General features: G+C 51.5%; 2 protein-coding genes across 2 annotated transcripts; both read left to right on the forward strand.

The window, feature by feature from the left end:
* The first annotated feature begins 208 nt into the window (after positions 1-208).
* Positions 209-1119, forward strand: LOC128274820 (diphthine methyl ester synthase). The gene is made up of 2 exons (XM_053013135.1): positions 209-343; positions 415-1119. Exons 1-2 carry the CDS (start codon positions 209-211, stop codon positions 1117-1119), a joined length of 840 nt encoding a protein of 279 aa, XP_052869095.1.
* Positions 1120-3255: 2136 nt separating this feature from the next.
* Positions 3256-8161, forward strand: LOC128274829 (uncharacterized). The gene is made up of 4 exons (XM_053013148.1): positions 3256-4321; positions 4877-5323; positions 6188-7879; positions 7938-8161. The coding sequence occupies exons 1-4, from the start codon at positions 3256-3258 to the stop codon at positions 8159-8161; spliced, it is 3429 nt and encodes a 1142-aa protein (XP_052869108.1).
* The last annotated feature ends 6345 nt before the right edge of the window (positions 8162-14506 follow it).

The raw sequence follows: 14506 nt of genomic DNA on the forward strand, positions 1-14506 counted from the left end.
AAGGTGCTAATGTATTCGGGTTCGTCGCCTGTGGCTAGAACAGACAATGAAAGCATATGCATTTTCGCTGTCAACCGCGAGCGTTCAGTTTTTCGTACTGCGCGAACGTGCCCCAGTTTGTTTTGTTTACGCGCTGTCATGAACACGTGAAGAAACCGGCTGTTGTTGATATAGAATTTTGCAATCGTTGTTCATAAATTGGTTAAGGATGTTTTATGTAATAGGACTTGGTCTTGGCGATCCGGACGATATTACGGTGAAAGGATTGAACATTATCAAACAATGCGAACGTGTTTACCTCGAATCGTATACATCCATTTTGTGCTGTGGACAGGAGAAATTGGTAAGAAATCGGTAGGCCGGCACAGGCGAAAGTTGTTTGAAACATGTAAAGATTCGGACTTTATTTCATAGGAAGAATTTTATGGCAGAACACTGATACTGGCTGACCGAGAGATGGTTGAGCAGCGTGCAGATGAAATCCTGGAAGGAGCAGATAATCATTCCGTCGCGTTTCTCGTGGTTGGCGATCCGTTTGGCGCAACGACGCACACCGATTTATTGCTGCGAGCCAAGGAAAAAGGCCTGCAAACCTCCGTTGTACACAATGCATCCATTATGAATGCCGTCGGGTGCTGCGGTCTACAGTTGTACCATTTCGGTGAAACCGTCTCCATTCCCTCCTGGGACGAGAACTGGAAACCGGACAGTTTCTTCGGAAAGATCGCTGCCAATCTCAAGCAGGGCCTCCACACTTTGTGCCTGCTGGACATCAAAGTAAAGGAACCCACGTTGGAGTCGTTGATGAAGAAAAAGCGCGAGTACATGCCGCCGCGGTTCATGTCTGTGAGCGAAGCGGCCACCCAGTTGCTGGAAGTTGTTAAACAAAATCCATCCACAGACAAAGATGATGCGCCCACGCTGACGGAAGACTCGTTGGTCGTTGGCCTCGCTCGGGTCGGTCATGCGACGCAGAAAATCTGTGCGTGTTCGCTACGCGAAATGAAAGACACAGACCTTGGGTCACCGCTGCACTCGTTAATCATCCCCAGTGCGGTGCTGCATCCTTTGGAGAGCGAGTTTTTGCAGCAGTTCGCTGAGCTAGATCTTCAAAAATAGAAAACGTTGTACAGAATCAATTCCTATTTCGATCACGCCGAAAAATATACAAAACCAAAAACAACTGGCACTTCCTGCATTTGCTTTCCCACGGCCGTGTCCACCTGCGGGAGTGCTTAGATCGCCAACGTTCAATCGGTTACATACGTTATGACACATGCCCCCTTGGCCAAGTGCCTAAAGAAATGGTTTGCCAACATTACCGCTCTTGACAAGAGTCAAAAACGTTTGTGCATGCAAAGTTTCATTTCTCTGGTTGTTGAACAATTTTAGTACAGGTCTACCTAAAGCGTGATCAATACTTCTAACAATTGGCATCGTTCTATCGATAAAATCTTGGCGTAAAACTGAACATACATTATTCATTGAAAGAAGATATGATCACTAAGCGATGAGCGAAGCCGTCGACATCAATCTTGTATACATGCTAATGCTTCCACCGGGCGTCTCCATGCACCGCGGACCTTTTAACACACCGGTTCGCTGATCTAGACCCACAAAAAATTATAGGGTTGGCGCACGATACAACAGCACGCGATACCATTCCGAACTTACACTGCTCAACTCTCTGAAAAGACGCATAAAAGCATAGTGCTGCTGTGAAGCGACTTCAACAAAGAATAATTCTTTGTTGTTTCCGTTCGAGATTTTATCTTCACGTGGCGTCACACCTAGTTCTACACTTTTTTTTAGCTAAACTGAAGCGACCGCGGCGAAGGCGGCGTAGTTCAAGGGCAAACGGTTGTAAGTTCACCGGCTTGTATCCGAACTTTGCGTCCGTTGGCGAGTTCAATGACTTTCGACTGGTGTTCGCAGAGCGGAGGAATGTCCTTGAATTTTGTTGCGTGCCATCGCTGCTGGCAATCGTCCTGCGACCGGCGGGTGTTTACATATAATGAAAATTATTCACTTTCTATGATTAACCGTCGGCAGTTCTGAGTAGGAGAACTGGATTCCCACGTTCCTTTCGACGAAAGAAGATATTTTTGCCGAGAGTTTGATTGAATTGATAAAGCAACAAAAATTGTCCTTAAAAGTATAGTGGAACAAACGAGCAAACGCTTTGGGAGACAACATTTGTCCAACATTACTAGTAATTTTAATGATCGGAAAAATGTTACTTCAATTGGGTTAAATAAATTTCATTGAGACCAGGCCAGGCCCTCCTGTTACTCAGTGGTTTCAAAAATTCAAAACAGTTGTGGGAATCGGTTAAGTTGTTGTAAAATATGTGTAAAGGCCGTGTACTAAGTGGAAGGACTTGGCAAAGTGCAGGCCTTAGGCCTTGCACGTGTCGTTGCACTATCGCTGCTGTTTAGAGTTCACAACCAATGACCGTTTCGCCTCCAAACTACCGGATCTGTCAGCGGCTTCTTCCTGCGAATAGTTTGAGCGTTTGGCAGCGTGCCAGGAGCACTTCTTGGCAAATGCGTGCATCGAACACTGGGCAGGCAGACCGTTCTCCGTCTTCGAAAAGTGTATCGAATGACCGCTTGAAACGCTCAAGGCGCACGCCCTTCAACGACTTCGACCGATGAGCTAAGAAAAACCCGCCCCCAACGTTAGGGGGTTAAACTTGAATTTGAATTTCGACAATAATGCGTGTTCTGGGGACTGTTGGAGACATCGCAGTGAGCGTTGACCTCGACTTCCGTCGCACGATGTTTCTTTCCTTGCTGTCTAGTACCTTTTCGTAGCATAAGCTTCCACTTAAACCGAGGGACAAAGCTGAACCAACCATTTTTGTTGTCCCACGACGGTTACCAGGACGACGACGACGACAAGCCCGTTACCCGTTTCTCCGGTGTTCCACCGGACAGTTTGGAGCGGACTCTACACACTTGAGCTGTTGCAGGGTGCCGTAACCTTGCGAACGGCGCAAATAGGTGCGATTGTTAGATGTTGGCAGTCAAACATTATCGATTAGTACGTTACAGTTACTGCCTTTAGAGCCTCTGCCGCTGGATGAAGGACACTAATTAGGCGCGGCACTGGCCGCGAGGACCGTAGTCGTTTGGCTGGTGGCGTAGCTAGTGGTCGTCGATTTCCAGTGCAGTGCAGATTTTCCGATTCTGAAAGCGAACGTTGTGAACTGAACCCCAGTGCTAGTTTGGTGCGACTTCCGACGAACGCACCATGCCGATATCAGCTCCCAAAATTCCTGACGGTCTTCCTGAGCTGATGCGAGGGTTGGCAAAGAGTGTGATCAAGGAGAACCCGGAAAACCTGTACGTCCACGCGGCGGAATACTTTGAGAATCTGATCCGCGAACGGGATGGCGAGCTGGACCGCGGCTACCAAGGCTTCAACGCGTACCAGGTGTACGCGGACTATAAGGAGCAGACGCGCGAAAAGCTGGGCCTTGCGCCCACGAAGCAGCCCTCGGCCAGTGATGGCGAGGACGCCGGCGATACGGGAAGTGGAGATAGTGGCTCGAGGTCCAGGGGACGGCGACGTCGTCGGACGCGCAACCAACCGTCCACCGAAAAGGACAGCTCCATGCCGGTTGCTGGCGGCCCAGACAATGGCGGCAGCGAAGTAACGAAGCAGAAGTCCTTATCGGAGGACAGTGTCGAACCAGTGTCGGTGGTGGAGGACGAAGTGACGAAGGTGCACTACAATCCACCAGAGGCAGCCCCTCCGGGACGAGTGGTCAGTGCACAGTCGGTAGAGGCGGAACAAGCCGTGCTGACGGTGCTGGAAGATGACCAGATACTAGACTCTGACGGTAAGGACACTGCCGAGGAAGATGATCCCGTCCAACGTGCTGAGGATGACGATATAGGTACCGCTCCCAGCACGGCCGAAATAACAGAGGAAACGGCACCGGCCGTCTTTGAACCATCGATAGAGAACGAGGAAATTCCGCTGCAGGATTTGGAAACGTGTTTCATGCACGCAAATGTGGACCATTTGTTGGAGAAACATTCCGGGGTCATTGCCGAGGGTCCGGTCGTGGGTGATTTGAAAAAAGGTGACTCAAAGGCAACAGAGAACGCTGCAAAGCAGGAACAACCACATCCGGTTCCGGCTGTTGATGAGAATGTAACTGGTGTGCCCGTCCTAGAATCCGGCAATTTGGTGGAGAAACCGGAAGACAGCAACACTGATCCAGCGCCGGTTCCCTCCGAAGCCGATGAACCAATTGAGAAGCCCACGGAAGTGCAGTTGGTGGGACAGGACATTCCGGAAGGCAAAATTAGTACCGACCAAGACATTGGCGAGACTAAGCTGGGCGAAGATCAAGGAAAAGAAGCCGTAAAAGCTTCCGAGAAACCCAGCAGCCGGTCGGGATCCGCAGAGGCAGCTGTTAAATCCAGCACTGACGAGGCTTTGGCTAAAACATTGGAACCCGAGATACTGGCAAATGAAGCATCACCGGAAACCGGAAATGAGCAGAATGTTCCGGAAAACGCAACACTTTCCGTAGCTACCGACGCGAACAAACCTGAGGAGGAAGCTAAACCTATCGAAACGGTTGGCCTGACTAAAACTGCAAATGGTGCTGATGCGAAGGAGCCCATTAAACTAACATCCAGAATGGGAATGGATGACGATGAACCGGTTGGCGATCGTGCATTGGACGATCAATCTATTGATGAAGTGGATACGGGGAATGGCGATAAAGACGCAAACAGTATTACAGATTCCATAGTTGATCGTGAAAACGATCAAGTAGCAACTGACTCCGATAAGGATGAAACCGTAAACAGCATTACCAACAACACTGAGCAAACCGTAGAACCTACCCCCTTAGATCCCATGAATCGTAGCGAAGATGTGAAGAAAAGTTTGTCACGCAACGGAAGCAAGGAGAATGAAGTAGACCCCAAGCAGAATCCGGCGACGGATAAACCTGAACCTGGAAAAGCACCCGTAGAACACGAGAAACCGGAAGATGTACCAGTACCAGACGGTGGCCATAACCAAGATAATGAAGAGATTCGCGGCTCGGAACCGATCATATCTCCGAAACATGAGCCTGCTTCAACTGCTCCAAGCGGAGTAAGTCGCCAGACCAGCATAGAAGCGACAGAGCTGCCGGTTACAACAGAACCTACAAACATTGAAGAGCCGAACCGTGTCGCGCCGATTGACGTTGGTCTCGAGCCGGATGTTGGTGTTTCCGAGCAAGATGACGCGAAGAAAGATGAACGCACCAAAAATGATGATGCGCAAAATATAACGGCTGCCGAACCATTCGGTGACGCCATCACGGATGTTCCGGTCGTAGAAGAAGTAGTTGCAAAAAAATCACAATCCCCTGTGGGGGGTGAAATGAACAAAACCTCTGTGGATTCTGATAAGTTGGTTCAGGAAGCCACCAAAGAGACGACCGTTGAGCAAGGTGCCGTGGATGAGCCGGCTGTTCCGGAAACGTCGCCCCCGAATGATGGTGGCAACGATGAAGTCAATAAGCTTGAAGCTACACAAACGGACAGTGGGAAGGAAAGCAGTGAACCGATTCTCGGCCAATCGACCGAACAAGAAACTGATAGGGCTGAAGCTGCAGAAACTTCATCAACGTTGAAAGATGCTCCAATTGAAGGACCTGTTCTCTATGAACCGGCAACTAAAGAAGATCGCGAGTCACCCACAAAACCTGGGGATGAGCTGCCGTTACCCGAAAGTTCAATAAATCAGACCATTTCCGTGGCCAGCAGATCCCAGCTAGAGCCACTACCGAAGGAAGACGACAAACAGACCATTCAACAGTCCGCAGAAGGCAACGAAGCAGAAAATACACCTAAAGATGTTGAAAGTACTTTGGACAAAAGTGTGGAAGCGACTAACAATATTGAGCCGCGAGAGAACGGGAACATTTTGGTCCCGGAGTCTACGGAAGATCCTACTCCAACGAGTGACAAGCACAGCTCCGTTGAGAAATCAATCGGAACTGAACCACAAATGGAGAGCGATGGAACGAATGTGAATAACGCATCTGAGGGATCTACAACAGTTGAAAGAGCACCATCCAAGGAAAGTGGCCCTGGCACCGAAGAAACGTCCAAACAGTTGGATGTTCCTGAAGGTGCGAAAAACGCAGAGAATCCTGTTTACCAACCAGAACCAGCTGTACCGGAAGCTGACGTTACCGAAGACCCCAAAGAAGATCCCAAAGATGAGGGTCCACGGCCCGGGTCAGCAAAACCATCGTCACCCGAGCAAAGCCTCGAGGAAGTCGTCGAAGAACCGTGTATCAAACGTGAAGTTTCGCCTTCAAAGACGCTTCCGCCGGCCGAGAGAGAAGAAAGCATCGACAGTTCCAAGGACCAAGAGCTGGAGGAGATCAAGAAGGTCGATCTCAGCCAGCTGAGCAAGGACTCGGCGGAGGCATTGTTTTACAGTTTGAAGAAAAGTGCTCTAGAGAACCAAGACCCCGAGGGGTCGCCGGTGGACGATCATCCGTCGACCGAATTGGGAGAAGCTCCCAAAAGCCGAGACAGCAACGGTGGCGGTGATGACGACGACGATAAAGATGTGGTGGTAACGGAGGAACCACCGGCGGCCACCGCACCGGAAGATACCGCAAAACGTACATTTACGGACGATTTTTTAGATGAAAGCCCGCTCCCGGAAGATACCCGGCGAGCAGAGGCACCGAGTGATGCACCGGTCAACATTCCAGAAGCCACGGCTCCGGAAGAGAAGCGATCGTGCGGGTCGGCTGAAGCTGAGGACGATCTAACACCGATGGAAACGGCATCGATGCGATTGAAACAGTTTCAGGATGCGATGCACGGCCGAGCGGACACGATCGAGGGCGAAGGCGATGCCGCCTCGGGCAAACGGCCGGTCATGAGACGCTGTATGACCGAAATGGCGGAACTGCAGCGCTACGTTTCCGCGGATGAATCCGCGGACCCGAGCTACGTGGAGGAAGAAGACCAGTTCGATGGGTACTACATCGGGCACATTAAGAACAAAATCCTCGCCTCGTCCGTTTCGGTGGCCGACTCCGACTGTTTCGATCCGGCCCGTGGCTCGCCCGTGGAGTCGGTCGATGAGAACAATGTGCGCACGGCTCTGGAAACGATTGCGTCGACGGACACGGAGTCAACGATTGCGTCGCAGGCCACCATCCAGCAGGCCGCCGCAGGCAAGCGGAGCTACCTCCAGAAGCACTCGCAGAACACGTCCTCCAACATTCCGTACGCATCGTTCGGGAATGCCGCCATCGACAAGTCGCTGGACGAGTTCATCGAGCGCGAGGAGCGGAACAAGCAGGACGAAGCGTTCGCGGAGGCGGCCACCAAGATCCAGCGCTCGTACCGGACGCACAAGAAGAGGCTCTACCACAGCACCATGCGCACGTGCACCGAGGACGCGTCGGCCGAAAGTGGCGGAGAGGAGCCATCCAACGTCATCCAGATCAAGCTCGATCAGAAGCGTGCGACCGACCTGGGGCGCGCCTTGTCAGACGGGGGAGAGGAAAGCCCCGATCCGAGCGGTGCCGGTTCGCTCCACGTACCGCTGGGTGGGCGTCCCATGCAAAGCCTCAACATCGACGAGTACGACACCGTGACGCGACGCCAGATGCTGACGCGCGGTGTGGCCATGCAACGGAACTCCACGCCGGACGACGATTCGGGCAAGTCGACGAACGCCTCGACCGACCGTAGATCGTCGCTGAGTGGTGGTGGTCCGGTGGCTTCCGATTCGCCACCCGAAGGGCAGCTCTTGGCAGCCGAACCCACGGCAGCCACCACCAGCGGTTCCAGCGAGGAACACGATGGCGACCACAAGTCACCGGGATCAAGTTAGTAGGATTGGCCGGCTTGTCCTGCCGCATCGCCGCTGACTTTGGTCTTTTGCAGAGACGCCCGGGGACGATCGGGAACCTGCCGCGTTGAAGGGCGCGTTGGCTCGGTCCAGCAGCACCGGTCAGCGGGCACCGATGGATGTGCAGAGTCTGCTGCTCGTGGCTCGCCAGCGGACGATGCCGGTACAGATCGACTCGTCCGTCATCCGGGTGCTCCCGAAGCACATGCGCAAGCGGATCAGTAGCGCGGACCTGCCGAACGGTGGCAAGCGCAAATAAACATCGCCCACCGGTCCGGTGTGCTGCTATCCGGTTTCAGCCCCAGCGAGAGTGGCCAGTGGCGTAGCGTAGAGCAAGTACCACAGTCACTGCCCCGAACCTGTACCGCATGCGTTTGCTATCTATTGTTCCCGTAGTAACGTTGTAGTTCACAGTAATGTAGCTATGAAATATATCCAGCCACAGATCAGGCTAATGGACCAAGGGGCCGAACATTTTTTCTTCGAACTAATCCGCCATTGTAGATTGTAGTCGCTTCCACTCACCCCGTTGCACGTATCGGACACGCTATTAGACGCACAGACGCAGACGCAGAAACACTAATTAAGTATGTAAACAACTCAACGGTGGACATTATGATGGCCAAATGACTTCGGAGCGATTATTTCACACCGAGAGAAGCCGAAGTGACCTCAGCTGTCGGCGGGAGTGGCGATAGTGAAGGCGTCAATGACCACCACAGCGCTGGTCCGGAAACCCTGGTTAATCTTTTATTCTACACGTCGTTAAAGGGGGTCGCTCCGTCAGTAGTAGTTTAAATTTTTTATCACCAACCTACTTTTGATAAAACCAGACCGTGCCACTCCGTACCGGAAGCCGGACTGCGAATCCCCAAGATGAGTGCAGGTATTGGCAGACCTCAGCTGACTTAAGAACGCTTTCTTTGTTTTGCCCCAAGCTTATCGATGGCCAAGTGGCCATCGATTAAGCGACTCATAAGAACAGGGCTGCGTAAGTAGCAATGGCGGTGGCGTTTGGTGTAATCTGCATGTTCCCAGAGGTTCTGCAGACGCCCAACAAAGATGTCCGATTAATGTCGAACGCATCAGAGCAGAGCGTGCTCTTATCTTCGCGCTCCAGCTTGGACCTAGATTTTGAACAACGGTTGGACTGGGACTCCCGATGACGGGGCCGGATCGATGAGGGTTCTTCTTTGTGGAACTGAAACGAGGGCGAGGTACAAAGCGCACTCCGTGCTACGCGTGGCACGCGACCACAAATAGGTCATCCTAGAGGGAACAAAGACGCACGTGACGAGTGGTCAAGGACTTCCACTAGGAACTACAGGGCACAACCCTACAGGGTCACCTTGGGGCCTATAACGGGGAGAGGGTCACGGGTCAACCAAGTGGACCCCCTACGATGACCCGAACTACGCACGCATGCCGATATCGGCCCGTAGATCGGAAACAGATTGGGGAGCGGTCGGTCTGAAATGGCTTAAATTCCGCATTTAACAGACCGAAGCACCGGACGACGACGCACAGACACGACACGCCACATACTGCTTCTGCTGCTGCTGCTGCTGACGTCAATTGTCAATTGGCTCGGCTGCGTTGTGCGTTGTTTTAAAACACCGAACCATCCACCCGATTCCGATGTGCGAAATGGCGCAAAGACGTCTCTCAGCCGCGGTCTGCAATGGCCCCAAGCACAGTCGCGCTGAGGACAAAATGTCCCCCCCGGGCGTAATGTGGGGGCGCACAGAATAAATAACGGGCCCCGGGCAGTGACGTAGCCAGAGCTCGGCTGGAAAGATGCAGATTTGGCCAGAACCGAGCAGTGCCCAACATCAGCACCAGGAGCTGACCTTGACGCTTTCAGAAAACTGTCGCTAATGTGCTGTATTTTATGAGATTTTCAGGCCGACCAGATCACCAGAGCGGGGACCGGTGCGGTGGCGAAGTGGACACTTCGTCAGAGGCCATTTGCGGTTAGCGATCCGCGGTCCCGGGCGGCAAATGGTGTAATTGTGAACCGAACTCACTCAGCCGAAAAACATCTTCACTTCCTGGCGTGTGTGTGGCGTGCCAGGGAACCGGCCGGCATATGTCTCAACCCTCTCTCTCTCTCTCTCTCTCTCTGTCTCTCTTCGAGGGGGCAAATATGATTGGTTTTCAACTTTGGAGATCACCTACATTTTTGTAGTACACGGCCCTGGGTCGTCTATGGTCCGTCCATCACGCCGAGCTAGAGAGAGAGAGGGAGAGAAGTATGTGCTGTGCCGAATCGAACGGTAGACGATCTCGTTGGTTTATTAATAGGTAACTGCACGGTGGCAACGATCCTCCGCCGACCTTACGACACCACCATCGCAGTTCCCGGTCATTTTTCGACCACTCCTCTACATGCCGGCCACCGGTCAATGATTTGTTGTACATTCTTTCGCGACAAGATCACGACCGTCCGTTCCGTGGCAGGCCCTTCCGCTATCGGGTCCACAATCCTCCCGGACATCACCCGGTAGCCGTTAGTATTTATTAGTATCGTAGACGTAAATTACAATAAAGATCTTAAACAAGTTACGCGGAACACACCAGTAGTGATTGAAAGCGGGGAAAGAAATTGTGGTCAATACGGCACTGTTTTACTACGTCCTGCCAAGGGGCGTCCCGTTTTGGCACACATCTGCCCAAGTGCGCGGCCACACTTCCGGTTGGCAGTAAAGGAGGCGCAAACGCGCGGATTTCAACCCGAACCGGTCGTCAGTCATATTTTATGAAAGTTCAAGTGTGACCTGCCGTGACTAGAGCGCTCCCTTCTCCGCTCCGGCCGTTTTGGCACCGGCCACCGGTAGAGCAAATAAACTGTCTCGGTGCCCGCAAGGAAGTCGGGGAATGTTGACGATCGCGATGATGATGGTGTGAAATCTCGAGAATGGCGTTCCGATGCGTGCTCCATCTTGCAGGGTGATGCATTTTAGTGGCCCACTCAAGCGGCGCCGACCTTGCTCGAGATCTTGGCCTTAGGTTTAGGGCGGCATTTGAACGATCGATCAGGCACCGTGAACCAACTCCAACTTGGGAGGTGGAATCAATGGAATTTTTCTCATCAATCATTATTTTTAAGACATATCAACGGGTGAAAGCATAACCCATAAATCTGTTAGCTGGACAGACGATTGGCCTTCGCCCAACACCTCGCTGCGGGTGGTGGAAAACGTTTCTCATCTGCCCCCACCGAGATTGCACTCCCAGCCGTAGGAAAATTGGGGCCCCGTCGTAATGTGGACGTAATTTTTATATGCATTTTAACGCGCCGTGACCTTCCTGTCGTCATATCTTCCGACAACCGTCAACCTGGTGACGGATAAACACTGGCGACTGCGCTATCATGCGCACCGCATGGCGGTTTATTTTCGTGTGCCGTGTGTGATATAACTTTGATAGGCTGCCCGCCTGAACATTGGACCTGGTTGGTTGGTTGGTTGAAAAAAAAAATTGTAAAGAAAACATAATGCGCTCCCAAATATTGAAGGATGAAAGTTTATGGCCCTGGCAAACGAGAGCAGCATTACGGCGGCGGCACCAGACACCACCAGTTGCCACTGTGGGCCGGTGGTATTATGGGACCGCCCGGGACCTTGAAACATTTCATTACGATGACGGCTTATTATCGCAACAATTGCGCTTCATTTCATGATGTGGTCTCGCCGCAATCCTGCAGTAGGGTCAATGCTACGGTTCCAGAACGCATACACTAATTCGTATCGCACCAAATGTAAGATTTTGTGAAAAACGAGGAAGAAAACTGATTTCAGGCAGTTAACAACATCAGATACCTGACGAGGCACTGGTCTAATTGCCCTGCACAGTACACGTAACGTTCAGTTGTTAAAAACCGGTAAGTGCTTCTAATGAAAAGGTGTGCGCTTAAAGATTTTAAACTCCGATCATTATTTTTAAATGGTAAATTACCATAACGACGACGATGGCAACGATTACTTTGTTAATATTATCGCATCACTTAAAGAAAGGAAACCAATTGAGCCTTCAACAGATGATCATCGTGCACGATCAAACAAAAAAATCCGCCGTTTGACGTCACAGAATCCAACTTGATCCACTCGCAACCTGGAGGCGTAAATTAGATTCAATTTAAATCTCTCCCTCTCTCTAAGACCAACTTCCCGGTAATGGGCTTTCCAATGGTCGTGACCACACACCGGTCGCTCCAGTGAAACAATCTGCCGGAGCATTATGCAAGCCAATTAGTGGTGTGGGGGCAGGAACTAAGAAACAGGGAATTAGAATAACAAATCTGTGGCGTCACAAACGGCAGACCAGCGGCACAGACTCGACGCCAACGATTCGATTGACTTCGTTCGGGAATCAATTAATTGTCCGATCGATTGCTTCGATACTCCATCCACCCGGAGAGGTTTGGACTGGACGAGGCGCTGGACTGAAGTTGTGCAATTGTTAGACACACACACACACACACACACACACACACGCTTTATGTCCATCATTGGGAAGAAGGACAAACTCGGTATGATGACGTGCAAAAAATGGAAAAAATCCGAATCAGCTTCAGTCGGGGGCGCCACCACAAACCGCGAGCGATTTCCGTCAGTGTTGCGGCCTAATAGAATCATTCGAATCGAATGTGCGCGCGGCCACATCGCGGCGCGGGGAGGGTCAGCCACTAAATGGCTGCCAACGAGTGATGGTTCTCGTCTGTGAGTCGGTTGATTGCACCTAAGAAGTAAAAATAAATCCTTCCGTTTGTGGTCCAATTTACTTGCGGCCCGCGTGTTTGCATTATTTAGCATAAGATGAAAAGGCCCTTTAAAGGGCCCCGCACAAAAGCAACGTAAGCAATTCCGGTTCGCTTTTCTCTCCCGTAATTGAAGCTCCCGGTACGCCACAATCCAGATCAATTTAAATTTTCCCCATATCCTACACTTCCCGCCCCCGGAGTGGACCAGGGACTACACCAAAGCACAGGAGCAGAGAATTGATTTTTGGTGTGCAGTAACGACGGCACAAATCACGGCACCACTTCCTGTTGACAATCCTGGTACAGCTCGAGCACCGCAAACCGGGGGCCCGAAATAACGGAACAGATAGTTAGATGGAAATAAATTCATTGTAACATCATAGCGGTTATTGCAGTTGCAGTTTAATGCACCGACCGCTCCCAGCTGCATTCGCCCCACGATGGAGAGCAAACACAGTAACGGAGTGGTGAGTGAAAACATTAAATAAAAAAAGGGGTAAACACTAGAATGACCAGACAGCGAACAGCGAGTAAACAACACACGGCCCCGGTATCTTCTCTGAGTGCCTCATGTCCACTGTTGAGAATGTTGTTTTTGCATTTCTTCTACGGTTTACAAATATAGTTTAATAGGTCGCCCGAGTTGCAGGCATTGGCACACCTGCGGCAACCCCACGACACAATTCCCATTTTCGACACACAATCTGTTGGCCTCCCCCTTGGGCAGTGGGGCTTTCGATTGCGTCCGCCGATCTGGGCGTTTCTAGAAAAGGAATAATTTAGGCATTCGAATTTGTCATGCTCGCCATTGAACACGTGCGAACGCCGGCCGCCAGCACGATCGTTACTCGTAAATCAATCATTTCGAAACAAGAAACACCAATAAGTAAATACGCAATAAAAACTGAAACACGCAGTAACAACACAAAAAAGCGGAGCAGCACAATAAACACGCTACAGGTGTGTGACCCTGACCAAGAATGGTCGCGTCGACAGAAACGCCATTCTATTGGTTGTGTGTGTGTGGTGCATTATTCCTCATTTTTTGCATCCAACTCATTGACCACCCTTTTGGGGGGGAGAATGAAAAAAGCCCCTTAAAATAGTCATTCCCACTGAACGGGACCGGTCATCGACGCTGCTACTATATATGGAGGGCTGGAACCGCGATGCATGATCCTCACCCGATGCCACTGACGCAGGTTTCTCGTGCTTTTTTCCCATCCGTTGCCCCCTTTCGTATCGATTTCCCTGGTGACTGAATTTTCCCACCAGCCTCTGTGTTGGTGAGCAGGAAACCCACCCGTCTGGTCGTGCAGTGTGGCACGTGTGCCAATAGATAGCCCCGTCCCAATCACTGGCCGATGACTGGCCGAAATAAACACATGCACTCGTGTGCGGCACGAGTTGCATCTGCAGCTTCATGGGGCCGCGGCCTATTGTTTGACTTCTGCCCGGACCGGATCTGAAAACGAAAATGTAAATAGCACCATTTGGCAGATGAAAAGAAGACCGTGCTCGAACCATCGGTGAATCTCATTAGCACCAATACCGGCCACGGTTCGTACGCACGCCCGCCCGCCACGCTGACCGAAAGTCTGACAGCAGCATTAATATTTTCGACACATTTTGCGTTACAGCCTCACGTTTTCGCGTGTGAACGGAACGGCGAACGCCGGGCCATTTTTCGGAATGGCGCGCACAATGCCCGCATAAGCGTGGAATGTGTTACGCGATTTGTTGTTGGGCCTCGCGGCAAGCTGACCATCCGGTGACGCAGAACCATAACGGGCCGGATGCGGTGCTCTGCCCCATCACTGAACACCGGATAAGTGGTGCGAG

Source organism: Anopheles cruzii, chromosome 3, assembly GCF_943734635.1.
Source record: "Anopheles cruzii chromosome 3, idAnoCruzAS_RS32_06, whole genome shotgun sequence".
NCBI lineage: Eukaryota > Metazoa > Arthropoda > Insecta > Diptera > Culicidae > Anopheles > Anopheles cruzii.

Coding starts and splice junctions, on each gene's coding strand:
- LOC128274820 (XM_053013135.1), top strand. CDS start 209: ATGTTTTATGTAATAGGACTTGGTCTTGGCGATCCGGACGATATTACG. Junction 344..414: donor GCTGTGGACAGGAGAAATTG/GTAAGAAATCGG, acceptor TTTATTTCATAG/GAAGAATTTTATGGCAGAAC.
- LOC128274829 (XM_053013148.1), top strand. CDS start 3,256: ATGCCGATATCAGCTCCCAAAATTCCTGACGGTCTTCCTGAGCTGATG. Junction 4,322..4,876: donor CATTCCGGAAGGCAAAATTA/GTACCGACCAAG, acceptor CTACCCCCTTAG/ATCCCATGAATCGTAGCGAA. Junction 5,324..6,187: donor AACGGCTGCCGAACCATTCG/GTGACGCCATCA, acceptor TTTACCAACCAG/AACCAGCTGTACCGGAAGCT.